At 40.8% G+C, this 18,697-nt stretch overlaps 1 protein-coding gene across 1 annotated transcript in view; it reads right to left on the bottom strand.

The window, feature by feature from the left end:
* huwe1 (HECT, UBA and WWE domain containing E3 ubiquitin protein ligase 1) overlaps positions 1-17,247 on the bottom strand; it is a gene marked incomplete in the record, with an annotated part of 38,028 nt that extends 20,781 nt beyond the window's left edge. The window contains 24 exon segments of the mRNA XM_036137516.1: positions 694-751; positions 873-1,093; positions 1,177-1,268; positions 1,367-1,544; positions 1,802-1,908; positions 2,087-2,167; positions 2,299-2,400; positions 2,498-2,605; positions 4,053-4,158; positions 4,248-4,388; positions 4,475-4,602; positions 5,276-5,426; positions 5,606-5,706; positions 5,785-5,953; positions 6,036-6,086; positions 6,186-6,263; positions 6,397-6,459; positions 6,555-6,707; positions 6,806-7,012; positions 7,487-7,585; positions 8,411-8,480; positions 8,640-8,688; positions 14,481-14,549; positions 17,172-17,247. Coding sequence (XP_035993409.1) covers positions 694-751; positions 873-1,093; positions 1,177-1,268; positions 1,367-1,544; positions 1,802-1,908; positions 2,087-2,167; positions 2,299-2,400; positions 2,498-2,605; positions 4,053-4,158; positions 4,248-4,388; positions 4,475-4,602; positions 5,276-5,426; positions 5,606-5,706; positions 5,785-5,953; positions 6,036-6,086; positions 6,186-6,263; positions 6,397-6,459; positions 6,555-6,707; positions 6,806-7,012; positions 7,487-7,585; positions 8,411-8,455 — 2,439 coding nt within the window.
* Positions 17,248-18,697: the final 1,450 nt, after the last annotated feature.

The raw sequence follows: 18,697 nt of genomic DNA, 5'->3' as shown, positions 1-18,697 counted from the left end.
GCTCATAAGATGGTGACGTCACGTGCGTACCGCACCAACAGTGCTCGGTCTGTGGCTGATGACGTGTCACGAGCACACGAGCCTGCTCAAGAACGCATATTGAGAAACGGCCATCGACAACGCAGCGCATAGGCTACCGGAAAAAAATATTCGACCTAGTACAACAGATTGCCCGCATTTTTACTGTAACGTGACACACAAATATTTAAGACCCATGCAAAATTAATTTAAGACAATTTAATACTTTTCAAGGCCTTATTTTGAGGAAAATTGATTTACGACTTTTTAAGACTTTTTAAGGACCCGCGGCCACCCTGGACAGTGTACTATTCACGGTATCCAGGAGAGTGTTATTAAAACTGTGTAATATAGGAATGTGGTACAGGGTCCATTTTGTGGCTTCGGCAGTTCCACAGTCTGAAGCATATGTGCAAATGTGTAAATGTGCAGTTATGCGAGTGTGGTGCAGTGTGTAATATCTAAATATTACGTTAGTTCAGCTTACCTGCTTGCCCTTGACAATTGCAACAATACCTCTTAAAATTGTCTTTCGAGCATTTTAATCAATTGAAAGGGTTGAATTGCCAAATAAAAAAAAGATTTATACGTGCCAGTTTAACCAATTTCAGCAACTGTTTAAGTTTTCTAGCAAAAATCAATGATGTAATATAGATTCAAAGAACAAACACCCACCACGTTAAGAATATAGTCCATCAGTGGAATGGGTATCCGTTCTTCAGTCCCAACAACCCTGTAAAAAAATATATAACGCACTTAACATTTCTGCCCAACAACATCCAGCAATAATAAATTAGGACGAACGTCTTTAATGGGTCATTTTGTTCTATTGTGTGATGAACTCAGAGTCATACAGTTCAAGTGGCACTGACTGTCTGTTGCTCTCTGGCTCCCCCTGCTGCTGGCTGAACGTGTGGAGGGCCTCTTCTTCCTCTTCATCTTCACTTGAAGCTTCTTCAGCGGCATGACTGGAGCGCGCAGGTGGCACTGCCACGGTACCGTCTGCTTTTTGGATAGACGGTTTCTGGCAGATGTACTCTGGGGCTCGACCCAAGTTGCAGATCTCCTCCAGCAACTGCAGCGGTATTTTAGCTTCAATAACTTTGCAGAATTTAAATTGGCGAAGCTTGGAAGATTTTAGATGAAATGCATATATACCTTAATAATGGCAGTAGTGGCATCTGTCTTTAAAGTGGGCTGGTGCCTCATGAGCTCATCCACAGCACTTCCCAAGTTAGATGCAGTGTCACCTAAAGCAAGAAAAATGAAATAAAACATGCAGCAGGTCATGTACTCAAACGTTTCCCAAAAGAGGAAGTGTGAGAAACGCCACAGGCCGGAAACTCACCCAAAGGGTCGGAGCTACGCCGCCGACGCATGGCAGGCAGGTAGTCGGGGGACAAAAGCACTTTGAAGAGGCGCTCAAAAGGCTGGCACTGAACAAAAGAGTGCAGACCTCTGGCGTTCAGGCAGAGAGCGCTGAACACGTTGGGCAGAGAACCCAGCACCTCACGGGTAGCAGGAACCTGAGTACGCACGATACATTTACCTTTAGTATTTTATCCATCTGTACATCCGGCAAAGGTTTATTTTGATGTTTTATGAGCAAATGTTAAATTATGCGGAATCCCCAAAGAGCAGTCTGTTTCCACCGGTTCGGTTTCTACTAATACCTACAGCAAATAAGCAGTCCAGTCAGCACGGTAATACTAACGGCTGCATAAAAATACATCAGAATCCATTGAGGGGAAAACATCCTTAGATATATGGGTTGGAAACTCACATCTTTGATCAGAAGGGCATGCAGCATGACGTCAGTGAGACCGTTATCCTGCAGGGAGGAGAGCAGGGAGGGCTCCTGGAACACAAAAACCGTCACCACCTCTGTCGCTAAGGGCACAGGGGAGGAAAAAAAAAAAAAAAAAGAGAAATTATGATTCAAGACAGCAACAAAACCATTACCATAGCAGAAAAAGTCCCAATTTAACATTTCCTTGCACATAAATGTAGATATGCGACACATCTGAATTCAAGTAAGCTCACAAAGGAAGGGCTACGGTGTACTTACCCAAGAGGAAGAGTGAGGGGCCATAGTATTCCGCGTTACTGATGATGTGTTTAAGTGAGGTAGGCAAGGACCCGTCCATTACTAAACCAACACACACACAAAAAAAGTGCGATTAGCAGCAGCCGCATGAAAGTTGAACTTTATAAAAACCTTCCTGAGAAGGCAAAGAAATAAATACGGCGCACCATCTTTGCATGAGGTCAATAACTTACCATGACGAATGCCATCAGAGAAGGCAGGATCCTGGATGGCTTTCTTTAAGAAATTTAGCATCGACTTCAACAGAGCAGCCCTCTGTGGGATACACTGCATGCCTACAGAAATGTGATCATTGTGGTCAAACTGTAGCCACAGCTGGGGGTGGGGGGGGGGGGGGGGGGGGGTTCTGCATTTTATGTGCATGTTGCGTACCTGTACGAGGCGTGTTAGAGGAACTGCTCTGCGCTCGCTGGTCAACCTCTGGCCTGGAACCAGAAGACGTTGATGGTCCGGGGCTACTCTCCATGGCAACTTCTGACACTGTGAGGATTAATCATGTCAAAAAATTAACCAGGGAGTGTTTTAATTTGGCAATGCTGACATATGCAATTTAATGCTTACAAACAATAACTTTGCAGGTTTAAAAAAATACAAAGGAAAACAATCATTGCATTAATAATAATTGGGGGTGGGTAGCCTCGTGAGACCATCCTGATCTCGCGAGCTTTCAAGGTTTCACTCGCAGATCAGTCTGGCTACTCTCCGTTAAAGAAAATTTGGAGCCGTTCACCAAACGAACGTCCAATCAGCGTTGGCTTTGAGGCGGGTTGAGGTGTGACGCAACGGGAAGCGCGACAGTTCAGTCTAAAGAACATGGCGGCTTCAGCCCATGAAACTAGCGTTAGCGTGGCTATCGAGCAAGTTTTATCGGAATTAGAGAATATTTATTTGCTGAGCTAACGAGCCTTTACCTGCAGCAGCAAGAGTAGCTTGGCTTGTGGTTGTGTTTTCGTCGTCGCTCGTAACAGAGCTACGACGAAGCATGTTGACGAGTACGTCATATGCTTCGTTGATCTGATTGGTTTATTTGGCCCGTCTATCACCAACATAGGCCAATCAGCTAACCAGTATTTTCGCCCCTTCCCAAAATTACTTCAACGGAAGGTTTCCAGATGGATATGCGAAGCAAATCTATCTGGCGGCGTCAGGTTAGGGGGGTGGGGGGGGGTGTTTACACTAAAAACTACCCAGCTTTTTGCATCTCTCAAAAACTACCATGAGGTTTTAGTCTGCATCAACACGTTCACATCTGCTGTTTGCTGCAGATCCGCAGGAGACGCATTGCTGTTAGTCATCCCCTTTTTAAGAAATGTGCCAATGGATTGAGAGATGGTGGCTAGGGTTCCTCGCCATCGCATTTCAGCGTAATGGACCGTTACAGAAAGTTGTCCAAGTTACGCTGAAATTAGACCGTTGAGCTAATTTTTAATGAACATAGAAAAGCCAGTAAAGCTCTTAAACGTGTGTCAGCGCAGCTATAAACCTCCAAAACAATGTAAGCTACCGCTAGCTGTAGTTAGCTTGACGAACGGCCTCCTTCGAGCCGCTGTACGCAACCCTCCGCTCTATGAACGCATCCAGGGAAGCAGCGGAACGACGTACCAACTTGCATCACTAACTTGATGCAAATCTGGGCAACTAAAACTAAAGATCCGAGTAAAAATTTTTTTTTTATAAAAACGAGCCAAGATTGAGCCTAGTTTTCCCAAGTTGCCAAACCATCTGAAGGACGGATATTTCTGTGGGTTCCATTCTATCTTTTGCTCATCCCTGACTCATCGTTTAACTTTAGCCTCTGTCAGATGAAGAGTCCTCTCTTCTTCTATTTACCCTAAAAGTCTCAGTTGCAGGTTTTTTCTAATATAATTCTGAGTTCAGGTTCTAATGTAAAAGTGCAAGTAGAGTAAGTCCATGTGTCCAGACTCACTCTCCATGTCTGTGTCCATGTCCTCAGACTCCACAGTCGAACTGGGCCTCTGGATCTTTGGCTTGATGACGAAAGGGCACTCTTTCCGTGACAAGTCCACCTCATGCTATGTGGGAACAGCAGCTTAGTGAGTAATGACAGAATGTAGGTGCAGCTGCAGCAGAACTAAAGAATAACTCCATCAGTATAACTCACCTCTAGTCTGCAAATGAAAATGGAAAGGCCGCTGTGGGACTGAAAGGCAGCCATGTCAAGATTGGTGATGAGGTCCACAACCCGCACTGCTCGTGTCACAAAGGTGATCTGGTCCTGTTCATCACCCAAGAACTTGATCACCTGGGACACAAAAAACAAAATTGGGAATCAATTTGCTACAAAGTACAAACTTTGCTTTGGGAACACCAGTTATGATCTGAACGTACCTTCAGAAGGGCTTCCATCATGCCACAGGAAACGAGGGCTTCCCCTCCAGCGTCGTAGCTAGCCAGGTGGTACAGGAATGAGAAGAGCGCTGTGGCAAACTGGTGCGGGTATGGTTCCATGGAGGGATCTGAGGAAACAAAATTTAAAACAATTCAGAGCCAAATGTCCATGTCAGCCGTTTGATTTACTAGAGTTTGTCATGGAGACAAAGTCACAGCACAACAAATTTATTTTTCGGTGCATCGTTTCTGTAAACTGACACATAATTATGAAAGGAATAAAATGAAACATCTTTTAAACTATTCAGGAATTATATTCATCTCTACAGTAAAAAAGCAGCAAATATAAAGGACCATAACATTTCTGTAATGCAGAATTTAAGAAGTAATGTTGAATTACAACATGGAATATTGTAGAATAAATTAATTTGCTGCTACTCTATCTGGTGATGAAACTCAGCAGATAGATCTTTTTCACTCAAATTGCTACTTTTTGTTTTACAAAAAATATCTGACAAAGAATAAAAAAGCTTAAATTTAATTCAATCCCTGAAACTGAAATGAATATTTTATATATTACATTTTAAAGAGATCCATTTTGACATTTAGGTTTTCTAGTACTGTGTGTAATATACAGTGTGCAAAGTGTGGATAATGAATTAGCATAAACGCAGCGTTATCAAAGGAGCAAACAAATGTACTTGTATGAATACAAATAGAAATGCATCTCCTTAAAAAATGTATTAGCCTGCAAGTTAAAGAAACAAAGAAGTGAAAATACCAGATTTAAGAGAACCTCACCAATCATTGCTTGTATACAGTTGCGCACCAACACCGGCAAGAAGCCGTGATAGGACGCTGTGCCGGTGCAGTCGATGATGTTTGAAAGCTTGGGTGTCCTCTCCAGGTGGACTATTGATGTTAAAGTGCGCAGAGATGCTGCTTTGATATCCTGAAAAAAAAAAAGAAATCCAATAATGCTTAAGAAAAAGAAATATAAGCGAAAAAATAAATTCATACACCAAGGAACATCGATTTATCTTAAAGCAATCTTGGTATCTCTTCCTGTTTTATGAATATAATGTCTGTGGATAAAGAAAAAAAAAAAAAAAACTAGCGGTACTTTCTTACCACAAGCTGTTTGTCTGTGATCTGCAAGACGTCCACCAGCTCCTCTATCAAGCCATTATACAGAATACTGTTGGCCGACTCTTGGAGCGCATTTGAATACACTGAAAACAAACAGAATTATAATAAGGGAAAAGTAGGAGAAAAATGCACATTTTCTAAGAAACGATGCTTCTACTCACCCAATATAGAAATGGCATGTAGTCGGGCCTGCACTGCTTGCAACCTCTTTTTGTGATTTGAGAAACCGTGGGCCAGACGAATGTGCGTGAACAGAAGGGTCTGCTTGTCTTTAGGGATGTTGTACATCACGGTCAGCGACTCCATGATTTCAGATGGACTTTCTGAAATCTAACCAGACATAGCATACCCCGTGTGAAGGCAAAGTCTCATATCATCGTTATTAACAGCATCAACTCTATTACAACAGTACCTTGTCAAGCTGCTCGATGTGAATATAGTGTAGTGTGTTACTACTTGTCTGCTGAAAAACAAATAATGCAGAACGATTAGGTAAACGCTAAGCTTTTATATTACTAAAATATCTGCGGGCTTAATATAGATATGACTGCTTGTCCTTTACCTTTCTGTCCACTTTGACCTCTGGGCCTGGTTCAGCGTAAAACTCAAAATGCAGTGTGGTGGCACTTGGAGGGTACTTCTGTTCATAAAGCGACAACCAGCCGGGGAATGAGAATAAACAGTAAAGTGTTAAAATAACAACAGAAGCAAACTAATTAAAGTAAATTATGGAAGTAGATAGTAACTGAACGCCAGTTTGGATAAATTCCTACCGTCATAACGAGATCCCTGCAGCATTCAGCCAGGCCAAAGCCATTTTCCTTCCCTCCCCAGCTCTGTAGAAAACAAAAGCAGACCAAATAATGCAATGTTTCCTCGAAAATGACAGCTAGACCAAGGGTGATGAGAAAAAGAGTAGCCTTCTGTTAACCTCAGCCAGGTGTTGTAGGCGAGCCAGGAGAGGTGTTCTTTTATCAGATCCAAGTCTTGTGATATAGTTGGAGCGTTTGCTGAACACATACAGTAGGTTCAGCACAGACAGGACCACTTGCATGTCGCATGACGCTAACAAGGTCGTTAAGTGCTGCGAAGAAGCGAGAGCGGAGACAACATAGGGAAGTTAGCATATGGGGCCACTTTTTCAAAACAAAACACAGTAACGGTCTAAATGTACCAGCCCACCTCTATGGAACTGTAGAGATGCCTAGAGAAGCTGTACTCGATGAGCAGAGCTGTGAAGTTGAGCACTGCCAAAAGCAAAGCTTTGAGCTGTCCATTGTCTGGACGGTCACACACGAGCAGCCATGACATATTCTCCACTGTCTGGCCTGCATCGCACAGAATGCCATCAAAGCGATCCAGCAGATCCACCCAATGATAGAGCTCACACTGTCGACCAAAACAAAACAAAAATGTTAAGCATCTCACAACATTGTCCCATACGGTCTTTGAATTGCTGACAGCTAGTTTGATTAAACTGGTTATCTGGTTACATATCTCTGGATATGAACCAAATCTGTTAGTCTGGTAAAGTGCCTTGAGATTCTATCTGTTTTGAATTGGCACAAAATAAATATCCTGAAACTTAACTGATTCAGAATTCTTAGAGAAATACTGGTAGATATAAAAAAACATTGTAAACAAGAATTTTTGAGGATGTTTTAATAACTAAAAAATGTCATATAAAAATATGTTAGTTCTTAAAATCTGAACAAAAAAAAAACAAGAACAAAAATATAAAGATCCAAAGATGCTGTGTGAATACAGCTGAAAATGTATTTTAAAAACGACATTGTCCAAAGGCCATATATGACAAAATATTCCAGAAAAGCACCTCAGGTCAACAGTTTTGTTGGAAAGTACCTTGCCAATGTTCCAAGTCTTGATTTGCTGCAGTTCAACCAGTAGCTGCTCATCATGACATGCTTTTAGCTTCTCTATAAGGATCCTACAGTCAGCTGGCTGTTGGTTCAGAATTGGCAAAAAAAAAGTAAAGTCAACTTAGAAGAGAACTAATGCGTCTGAATGCTTCATTGTTTTACATTTATGCACACTAAACACTTCTCTCTGCACTCTTTACAAGCAGAAAAACAATATCTAATGTTTATTGCTACAGCATACATTAACATATTTACAGTCAATAAAAGACTGATAAAAGCAGATCACATTTAGTAATAAATAAATATTAAAAGGTGCATTTTCAGCAAAGAACATGTCCCATCTATTACATTTGAGTGATATGTTAGGTTAGGGGTTCTCTTGCAAATGCAAACACATAATTCCCTAATATATTTCAGAACTATTTCAGGGACTTGACTAAATATGGATTATATAAATGATATAGCAATAAAATTAAATTTTTACTTTATTATAGCTAACAACTACAGAAGTGGATTTAACAAACAGAACTGTTCCTTAGAACAAAAACACACAATAGTTTTGCCCCAATGTAATGGCAGAAGTACAAAGTTATTGCTGGAAAAAATGCATTGTCATTACTTAAGCAACTGTTACTATGAATTATATAGCTAAGCATTATACTAAGAATAAAAATTCTAAAACCACTGGATGATTCATTATTTGTGCTTTTTATGAAATCTCATGATATTGCAATGGAAGAACTGAAAAGAAAAGTAGAGTTTGTAGTAAAAGCATTTACAAAACATAAGGCTAGCAATGAGCTAGACCACAAACGTTCACTTGAAGTTAACTGAGCATTTAAAAAAGTATGAATTCATGAGGTGACACATCAGGAGGACCCTCCTAGTTTACTGTATGCACACTCACAGCTTCTGTAGGCGTTTTCTTTAACTTGCTTCTGTCAACCTTCATCGTGGAGAATTTCCGTCCGCTGCTCCTTTGAAGAATTACTAAAGTACATCAAAATCAACAAGCGATGCAACGACAGTGTTATAGTATACAAACAAAGTAAATATTAGCATTCACACACCTAAAACAAAAGCATAGATGGGCTACTGAGCATCAACTACTGGAGGAAAACATTTAGCATACTTACAGAAATTATTTGGCAAAATCCAATTCAGAGCATGTTCCAGTCAGGTTACCTGTAAAGAACATTGTCCCTCACATCAGTAAAAAAAAATGATATAGAGACTGTTCATGACAATAAAAAGGCACAGCTTATATAATTTAAAAAAAGAAACTAATTTCCAGCACAGTGCATAATGCAGGCACCAAGAGAGGAAAAAAAAAAACAGACAATTAGCTCTCAATTATTTGTCTAAAGGACAGAGTAAACGATCAGATTAAGGTGTTTTTAACCATACATTTACCATCACAAGACTTAGTCAATCAATATGGAGGTTAGAATTGCACTATTCCCCCGTTTATTGAGATATCTGATCATCACAAAGCAGACCCAGGCAGGACATTAGCAGTTAGCTTGTAAGCATCATGCGACACAAAGTTAATCAAATTAAATTAGGCCCCATCCATCAAACCAACCCCATTTAAAGAAAGTTAAGAGTCGAGTGAGATGTCACCTAAACATAACACCAACTTCACTGCGTGCTTGACCATGATCAACACTTCGAAATTACGCTTTTCAAAGTTATAGCCTCCTGGCTAACAAGCTAACCTCACCATAGCATGCCGTTCTTCGCTCAATGTTAACTTGTCACTGTTGAATCGTACGATTTTAACAATCAATCAAAACAGACGTGGCTAGCCACCAACACATCTAACAGAACTACAAATGTGTAAAGAGAACAATTTAGCGACTAACTCGATCAATAACGTTTCTACGGATATGTTAACCACTAAAAGCTAACAGCTAGCTACCGGTAAAACTACCAAACGTTTTCCCATTTAAATACTAACGTATAAAACGTGAAAGTCCAACTAATCACAAAATAAGGCGCAGATGTAATAAGCAACCAACTCGTGAAATGCATCCAAACAGGATTCGATCAATTTTAACATTTTGTGCCAGAGCTGTCAAACAGGACCTCGCAGATTCACCAACCTCTCCTGGCCGGACTCTTCGCGAATACAGCTCGGGGATCGGCAGGCCGCGAAAGATTCCCACAGCACACACTTCTACGCTGTGCCCCGCTTCAGTACAAAAAAAAAAAAAAACAAGCGACAAGCAGCCCTCCGCGAACAGCGACGGCGCCGTGGCTGTGTATAAAATACCTGAAAAGGCTGGAAGTATTTTCGTCAGGAATCGGTTTATCCGATTTTCCCAGCCGCACAGTCGCAGCACGCGCTAGCTAGCAGGCTAGCCGCCGTTGGTTGAGCACCGAGCCCAAACGCAAAATAAGTCGCTGAATCATTGTCGGACGCTTCTAACGTGACGCTGCGGCTTTGATTTTCATTTGCGGTCGAGCAAACTGGCGGCCGACTAGCTAGACTGATAAAAAAGTATATTCACCCGTCCAATATGTTACTGTATCCGCGCCTGTTTCCATAGTTCACAGCCATTAGCTGTTGGCACTGTCATGACCGGGTAGTGTGCAAAAAGTGAATAACGGTGCAACTGCTGGGAGTGTGTAGCCGCTGTTTTTCCCCCCCAGCGCGTTAATATCGCCCAGCGACCCTCGAATGCATCTTAGCAACATATCATGCACCGTGCATTCATCAAACGACCGAAAAAGAAGAATAAATAAATATATATATATTTTAAAGCAGTGCCATTTTCATTTGTCCCAATAAGCTGCCCAAACGAGAACATCATGTCTCTATGTTCTGTGATGATGCATCTCATCTCACTGCTGATTAAAAATAGCTGAGAAAAATACCAGAAACACAATCAAGAGCAACTAAAATTGAACATTACATATACCTGAAACATATCCTACGCTCTGACAGCATGTCGATTAAAACAGAAACACATTCTCATGTTCCCCCCATAATTGGAAGTTTTTGGGACTGGATCAAGTCAGTACCGACGAAAACCCCGGTGGACAGCTGTTATTAATTTATCCATATTTATTTTAATCGGTGACGAACCATAACGGCTGCTCTAAAGTAGGAAGCAAGTGTGCGTTTTCCTTTACAACGTTCACCCAAATAAATCTAAATAAACACACGCTTTAATCTAACTTTTTAATAATTCTTAGATCACATGTGTTGGTTTACAAATTATGACAGCTACTAATGGCTAAAAGTAATGAGTAATTTATGTGCTAATTTTCATTGTATCTTGTGAAAAGCTGTGACCAAAAATCACCACAATAGCTTAATTCCACTTTGTTTTTGTTTTTTTAGATAACAAAAAACATTTAACAAAAAAATCTTTAATAGTGTACTTACTTCCCTCTTAGTTAGAATAAATATTGATTAGTTGACTTGTAAGATTTTCTTTTTTTCAGCCAAAAGATCAAATATTTTAACTGTAGAATAGAACATTTTCACCATTAGAAAGGGTGACATAAAACACCACTGTGAAACAGAGAAACGTCAGCAGGAATGACAAATTATATTCTCGATATGTTCACGTTACCGGACATTTCTTAAAGTTCCAACCCACAACAGCAATTAAAAAGTTGTTTTTTGTGAGGATGGCATATTCACCCATCCAGCCATTGGGATAAAACGGCTAACAGGGAGTAACAAAGCTACTGTTATCTCTCAAACCATGAATAATTCAAATGGAAGCATTCGGAACTGCAATTAATCATTATTGATGAGATTTCTTTTCTTTTTTTTTTTTAAAATAGATATTTTTTTCACACTTACTAGACAAGTCATCTGAAATGTAGATTTTATTTTTCCACAGCTAACTTAATTAAAATGAGACATAAATATATTAAGTTAAATCAAACATATCCCTCTGCTATGTTGCAAAGTAACTAAATCGAACAAAAACAGCCAGGATTACTCATCTAATTTAAGGAGGCATAGGTTGGGTAACATTATTAGGAAATTCAAAGGTTTAAAAAATTCATTAAACAGCTAAAATATCCAATTATACCGTTTCTACTGTGGACGCCAGATAAAGTGCCACTGTGACCACTGTTTTCTCCAGCTTTATGAAGCATGGTGCTGCACACTACCAGCTTAGCCAGCTGAAAGAAGGCTGCTACATTTTCCCTCATCCTTAAAGTCTGAACAATTCTGTGATTTGGAAAATATGCTAGTTGCGAACCACATGGTCAAAATTTAACAACATTGGTAAAAATATATCTAAAACTGTCAATGTGTCACATGCATTTTAGCAGCAGTGGGGATAACTGTTGTGTTTTTATTCGAAATAAAAGCAGCTGGATCGTGATGCCTTTTGTTTTAGGTTTTAAAAACATGTTAATATCATGAAGCTGCTATATTTTTAGAACCTGGCTCTCGCCGAGCTCCACACATCCATCTGGAATCGCTGCCATTGGGACCGATTTCATTACCAAATAAAATGGACGAGCCAATCAGGATCGCCGGGCAGGATTTTTGTAGATGTGACATATCAGAGAAGCGACTGTTTGAATTCAGACAACAATGGCGGCTCAAAGCGAGGAAGCAAGCAGTAACGTTGATGCTGCCATTTCATCTGTGTTGGCCAATCTACCGAATATTAATTCTTTAAAAGAACACCAGAGAGGGGCTTTGTTAGTGGAAACAATGTTTTCGCCCTTCTTCTGACCGGGTTTGGTAAGTGTTTCTAGCACGGCAGTAAAGATGATGGACAAGTGGTTTATCCAATCATATGCAAGGATTTTTGATAAGGCCCCTCGTTCTGAAATACATCTTCAATGGAGCGATCCCAGATAGATGTGTGGAGCTCTGCGGAACAAAATCCATCTGCCGAGAGTCAGGTTAATAAAAATTAACATTACTGCTGTTAGAACACCATTTTTGGCCCAGTTGTAATATTGCACCGGGGATTACTGCATGACACTGGGGCTGGTGAAAACATATTCTCCTTGGCTGTTGGTAAATATAACTTTGAATGCTGGGGAAACCCAAAGGAGATACCCTCTCATTAATAGATATTACTGAACAAATTAGTTACTGTAAAGGCTCTCACATCAAACTGTTATTTGTGACACTGAGCTTTGATATGCTGACCTGCTCCGAGCAGACAGTCACACGGACCCGCGGCGTCCCAGACCCTCTCTGCCACACCGACAGGTGTGCGGTGTGTTCCTGCTGGAGAGGAATTGGCTCTAGGTGCTTAACTAGCTCAGAAATGCTACTATCTGGCCCCCCGCTTTGTCCCACAGACCGAAAGTGTGGGAAACGTAGGAATTTGTCACAAGAAATGCAGTCAATAGGTGTGCTCAACTATGAATAGTAAAACGTCCGCAGACTGTCCGCGCGGCGCCCAGTATGCCAGAGTATGTGGGAGGCTTAAGACTTAAGGAATTATCCAGAATTGAATTATCATCAATCATCAATAGATGATGAATTATCATCATCTAGAGAGAAGTAGACTCAGTTTATTTGGGAAAACTTTCGTATCCCATCATAACACCAGAGAGCACACGGGTGTGCAATCATTGTTTCATATTTAGACAGCCGATTGACAAAATTTAGCCCAGAGCAGCAGTTTTACCTGTTATTATAAATAATGACACTGCATCTAAAAGACAGTTAGCAGCCAGTTTTGTCAACATGATTGTATTTGTCCTCCTTTCATGGTTTCTTTTTTTTGCTAGTCTTGTGCAGAGATGCAAGAGGCGAGAAGCTTTGTGGGCGTGTCTGTATTGAGCGTTTAGGAGGCTGCTGCCTCTATGACCACGGCCCGCACGCTCAGTCAGATTCTCATGCTGAGAGGCAGCAGTCCTAATCAATACCGTGTTATTAGATGCATTTCACAATATGGGCAACGCAGCCAGCTTTGCAGACTCTGAGAAAAGTTAGACTAAGTCTTAGGGAACAGGGCCAAATAATGATGTTCAAACGTCCCATTTATTTGATGAGGAAGGGGATGGCAGAGTAAAACCCAAACTATGTAAAGATGTCAAGATATTTTGAGGCAAAAAATAAATAAATACATTTCCAACATCCAATGCTGGGAACACAGGAATATAGAGAATAAATTGATAAATACATTTATGCAATGTTCAGTTATTTTCATGTGTCTTAGCGGTATTAGGGTCCGATGGTTGAATATTACAAAATTCAAGGTTTAACTTTCAAGAATGTTTTGATAATTCTAAAAATAAAATGTCATCAACATTGTGTGATATTTCCATCTCAGATATCAAGGAGACAAAAAAAAAACAAATACATTCAGAGATAGCTAAATGAAATTGACTTGGAATCTGTCTCTGATTGGTTGGACTTTATTGTCCTAGGAAGTTAAGACGACAGGTGTTATGAACTGGCGCTATTTAAATAAATCAGAATCAGCTTTATTCGTCACGTTGGTGCACACAAACAGGAAATTTAACATGGACTCCACTTTGCTCTCAATAAAGTTTAAATATAAAATTTATTTTAAAAAAGGTGAAATAAAAACAAAAGTTGTTTTTGGTAAATATGTATATATCATGTGTTTTTACAAAAGAAAAAAATATATGGTTAAATCAGTGCAAATATGAATGGTTTCAATCTGGTTACTCATGCTGTTAAGTGTTCACCAGAGAGATAGCATGGGGGGAAGAAAACAAATGTCTAAAAGCGCTGTATAGTGCCAGCCTGAAGATAAAAGTCTAAACAGTTTGTGTGCAGGATGTGTGGGGTCTGCAGAGATCTTAGCTGGTTTTTTCACCAAACGAAATCTAATTGAAATAAATCTTGCACGGTTCGTAGATATTTGCTACCACTATTCTCTCTAAGCTGTAGTTTGTCAATATTAAGTATAAGGAGAGGCACTTCTAACAAGGGCTCGTGTTTGTGGGGCATCAATTAAAAAACAAATGCAGTGTAACCAAGCACAGAAGATGTTGGAGGTACATACCAGAAAATGCTTTGACTGAACAGCATCACCATTCCTCCATTGGATTGCTTTTGAGTTCCTTTAAACAATCTGAAAATAAAATCATATACGTTACATTGTGCACTCAAAGCACAATGTGGTAACTATGTATTAGTTACAAAAAAATTTAAATAAGGCTGATGGAAAACCTCCCAGAAATGTTAGCAACAGTGCCACGGCTAACCGCACCCGAAGGTGTAGTTATGCCAACCGATGTTGCTGGGCAGCAGAGGTAAATTAACACCGCACTTATCTTTTCGCCGTTCGGGTTATATCATACCTGGGCACAGCTTGTTGCAACCGGTCAACTTGACTGTAAACGTTCTAAAACTCTAATTTGATCTAATTGGTTGAAGACAATCATGCATTCACAGGCTCACACCCAAGGGCAATTTGGATTGGCCGATCAACATAGCGTGCATTTTTTCAGCCTGTGGGAGGTACCCAGAGGGAACCTATGCGTGCACAAAAGAACGTCCTATTAAAAACCTCTGTCTAATTTCAACTGTCACAATGAATATTTTAAGTACTAAATGTATTAAATACATCCACGTTAAAGGAGGTGCCCAATATCTTGAGTATATACCCCCCTAACTAAATGAATGTTTATTCTGTAAGAGTTTAGCAACAAGAGTGAAAACAAGACAAATTAATGGATTTTCAATAAAGATGCATAATATATCGGCATTAACATTAGTATCGGCCGACATTAGTCTTTTTTTTTTTTTTTAACATAATCGGTATCGGTCCAACAAGTAAAACTGGGCCGATATTTCCACCCAGTGTTTTATTTCCATCTCGTTGCCCTTTGTGTCTGTGTTTCAAGAGGGGGAGGGGGTTGGTCATGCGGTTTTACATTCAGTCATGTGACAGCATGATGCATCGTAGCCAGGATTGTGGGGATTTTAAATGAAAGTGAGAAAATAAGCAGAGTATAAGTCTAGACTGTAACCCATATTCAAACGTATGGGTTAGCATAGTTTTCAGTCGGTATAAACTTTTACTAAATTTGACCATCACAGAAACGTAAATGCCTGTACACACAACAGCAATAATAATAATATCAGATCCTGATATCGGCCGAAATTTTCAGATCGGAGCATCCCTTGTTTTCAACAAGTCAAGTTCTTGGGGGCGACAGTGTTAACACGCGAGTTGCTGGTTCAGACGCCCACTCCCGACCTTTCCCAGTCATCGTGTCCCTGGACAAGAGACTCCACCGACTTTGCCTGCTGTCGGTGGTGCCGATTGTCTAGCAGCCCCACTCCTGTGAGTCTGACCCAGGGAAGCTGTGGCTGCAATGTGGCTCACCACCGCCAGCGTGTGAATGCAGTGTGGAGATTCACAGATTCAACTGGAGCCCTGGAAAGAGTAAACATCTACGCAGGAACATCTGGTAACTACTGCTCATCTGCGAAGTCTGCCTTTACCAACTCGAGCGAGATCTTCCAACTGGATGGACCAGTTGGATCCAGACAACGTGAGTCAACGAGGAATTCGACATGTTCAAGAACAACCCCCCCCCCCTGGCCAATAGACTCAGGAGGCAGCTGGCGAGGCCGATTTCCAATGTTGGACATTTTGAGTTAAGAGAGTTTCATGTTGGCAACCAGCTATAGAATTATCCCAACGGCCGTACAGCCACACCTAGCAAACACCAACATAAGCGAGACATTTAAAAAAATAAATAAATAAATAAATCACTGCAAACAATATGCTAAATCGTTTCAGCATCTTCTGGCATCACGTGCTTCATGCACTGCTGTCACGTGATTGGCTGATGAGCCGTTTCCGTCTGAAGCAGGTGAACAGGTGTAGCTAATGAGAGACTTGTGAATTACATGAATGGCTCTGGCTTATCGCGACTTGTTCCGTCAAACTCTAAGCCCCAATGTAAACAGACACACTACGGTTCCTCTTCCCGGTGTAAACATTAAAAAAAATAAATAAATAAACGTTGCACCATTTGTTATTAGCAATTGACGTCACATACTAAGTTAAGACAATTAAACCCTACACGAAAAAACAAAAAAAAACTGCAAAAGTCCAGGAAGAGATGTTGACCCTGAGCAGAATGGCCACGATTCATAGTTGCCCTGGTGACGTTTGCCGATATTAAGTCGAGTCATTTTCGCGTTGCTAGCTACGCAGTTTAAACTGGCGTTGGCGCTAACGTTAGCGGGGTTAATGGCTAGTTACGCGACGTTGCCCCGGCTTCATTCAGCGTCAAGGGGCTAACGTTAGCAAAGAGCGAAAAGTCCCAAGTTCCGGAACAGATACACGTTTTAACGTCTGTCACTTATACTGGAATTCCCAACGAGAGTTGATGCCAAACGATTGCGTGCTCGGGCCTCGACTTTCAGAGCGGCTCACATACCTTTACACGACAAAAACTTCTGTGTTGGTGCGGCGGGTAGGTTTGAGAGCTTCGGGAAGCTAACAGGTTAGCACCGAGAGCTGCGCACAATGCTCCATCCGTCCGTCAGATCATGGCGGTATACATAGCAATGGATGCATCCTTTACCCTTTAGCACAGGCTAGTTTCTGCATTTAGACCCGATGACGTGCGATTCGTAAACAATGGTTGCAACAGAGTCGGGGGGGTGATGTCTGCCTAGTCATAGCAGAAACCCATGTCGGCACTGGTAGTATGGTATAAGGCTTTTTGCTTACCTCGAATGCGTGTTACATCTACTTCTCCATCTTGCACTAGAATGTGGTAGGATAGTTTGGATCTCGCGAGAATACCTGCTGCTGGCGCTAACCCAGGGCACTCCCTTGTGATTGTTGCCAAAGTTGTTGTCAATCGTTTAATTTGAATGAAGAAACGTTATTGATTTACCACCATTGCTAGTTTCAGGCTCATGATGTGAGTTAAAACCGAAAGCAAAGTATATATATATATATATAAAAAAAAAATCCCCAAACGAAAGATGTAAATGTAAAAGCATATGGAACCTACCGAGAATAGGAAAGACACTTTTACGGGATTTTAATTTAAGTTCAGTATAGTTCAGAAATACTCTATCAATTTGAAAGGGAAAGTGAATGTCGCAGTATCTCCTACTATCTAAGTTTATTTTAAGAGTATCATAGCTGTGGGGAGGGATGTACAGCAGCAGCAGCCTGAAGACAGTTAAAAAACAACTGAAAACCGTTTTGTCTCATCAAGCTTTTATGTCTTGATTTCATTGTGCTTTTTATGTATATTTTTGTGTTTTTTTTTTACATATACCTTTTTGTTTTTATTTATAACTTAAATGTTATTTTCCTGTACAGTGATTTGTGACTTTTGTGTGTGTGAAAGGCGTTTTATGAATAAACCTTACTACCTTACTCGTAAAGGGGATGCTCATGGCTTACAGTGTTCTTCGTTTTATCTAACATCCTTCTTTGCAAAGTCTTCTCCAAAGCAGTCCTAAGAGCTCAGCCTTTTAGTTTGGTCAGCTTTTTAGGTCACTGGCTTTGATGCCGCTACCTCATCAACACCTTCCCTGCAAAAGCTTCTTCAAAAGGTACAGTTTACGCTGTCCCTTCTGGTATGCACCTTCAATGTTGCATCTTTAGTCCTCTTTGCATTCTAGGTGAACACATACGTAGATATTTAGATATACTCCTCCACCACCTTCTCTTCTTCTCCTATGATGGGGAAAAAAACAACATTTTGCATGTTCTAGTGTCTTCTGAAATCACCCGAGTCACCTTAGTGTTTCTGTGGATGACAGGGGTCTGCCTTGTTTAGGAAATCCGAGGTGCACCGATGAAGAAGCAATGGTGTGAGTACAGTTCTCTGTGACGCTCCTTTGCTGCTGACCACCTGGTTGGACCCATGGCACTTCAGTCTCACAAACGATCAGTTGGCCAGGTTGCTTTGGGATCCAGGAAGCACACACTGTGTCTTTTCGGACAAAGGATCTGGCTGGATTGTGTTAAATCCACCTAGAGAAATCAAAGAACATGATCCTCACAGTGTTGCCTGCTTTGTTTAGAAGACAGTTGGACGGCTGAAACGGCTGTATGACAGCATCTTCTGCTCCAGGGTGATAAGTAAACAGCAGGCGGTCCTGACATGTACTGATTCGTTTACGCAGGTAGGCCAACAGATCCTGTCTCAGACCTTCATAACGTAGGATGTCTGGGTTACTGGTTTATAGTCATTGAGGATTGATGGTAGAGCTTTTGATGCTATCGCAATGAGG

The sequence above is a fragment of the Fundulus heteroclitus genome, chromosome 1, assembly GCF_011125445.2.
Source record: "Fundulus heteroclitus isolate FHET01 chromosome 1, MU-UCD_Fhet_4.1, whole genome shotgun sequence".
Classification (NCBI taxonomy): Eukaryota; Metazoa; Chordata; class Actinopteri; order Cyprinodontiformes; family Fundulidae; genus Fundulus; species Fundulus heteroclitus.
This window is presented reverse-complemented; position numbering and strand designations above follow the sequence as displayed.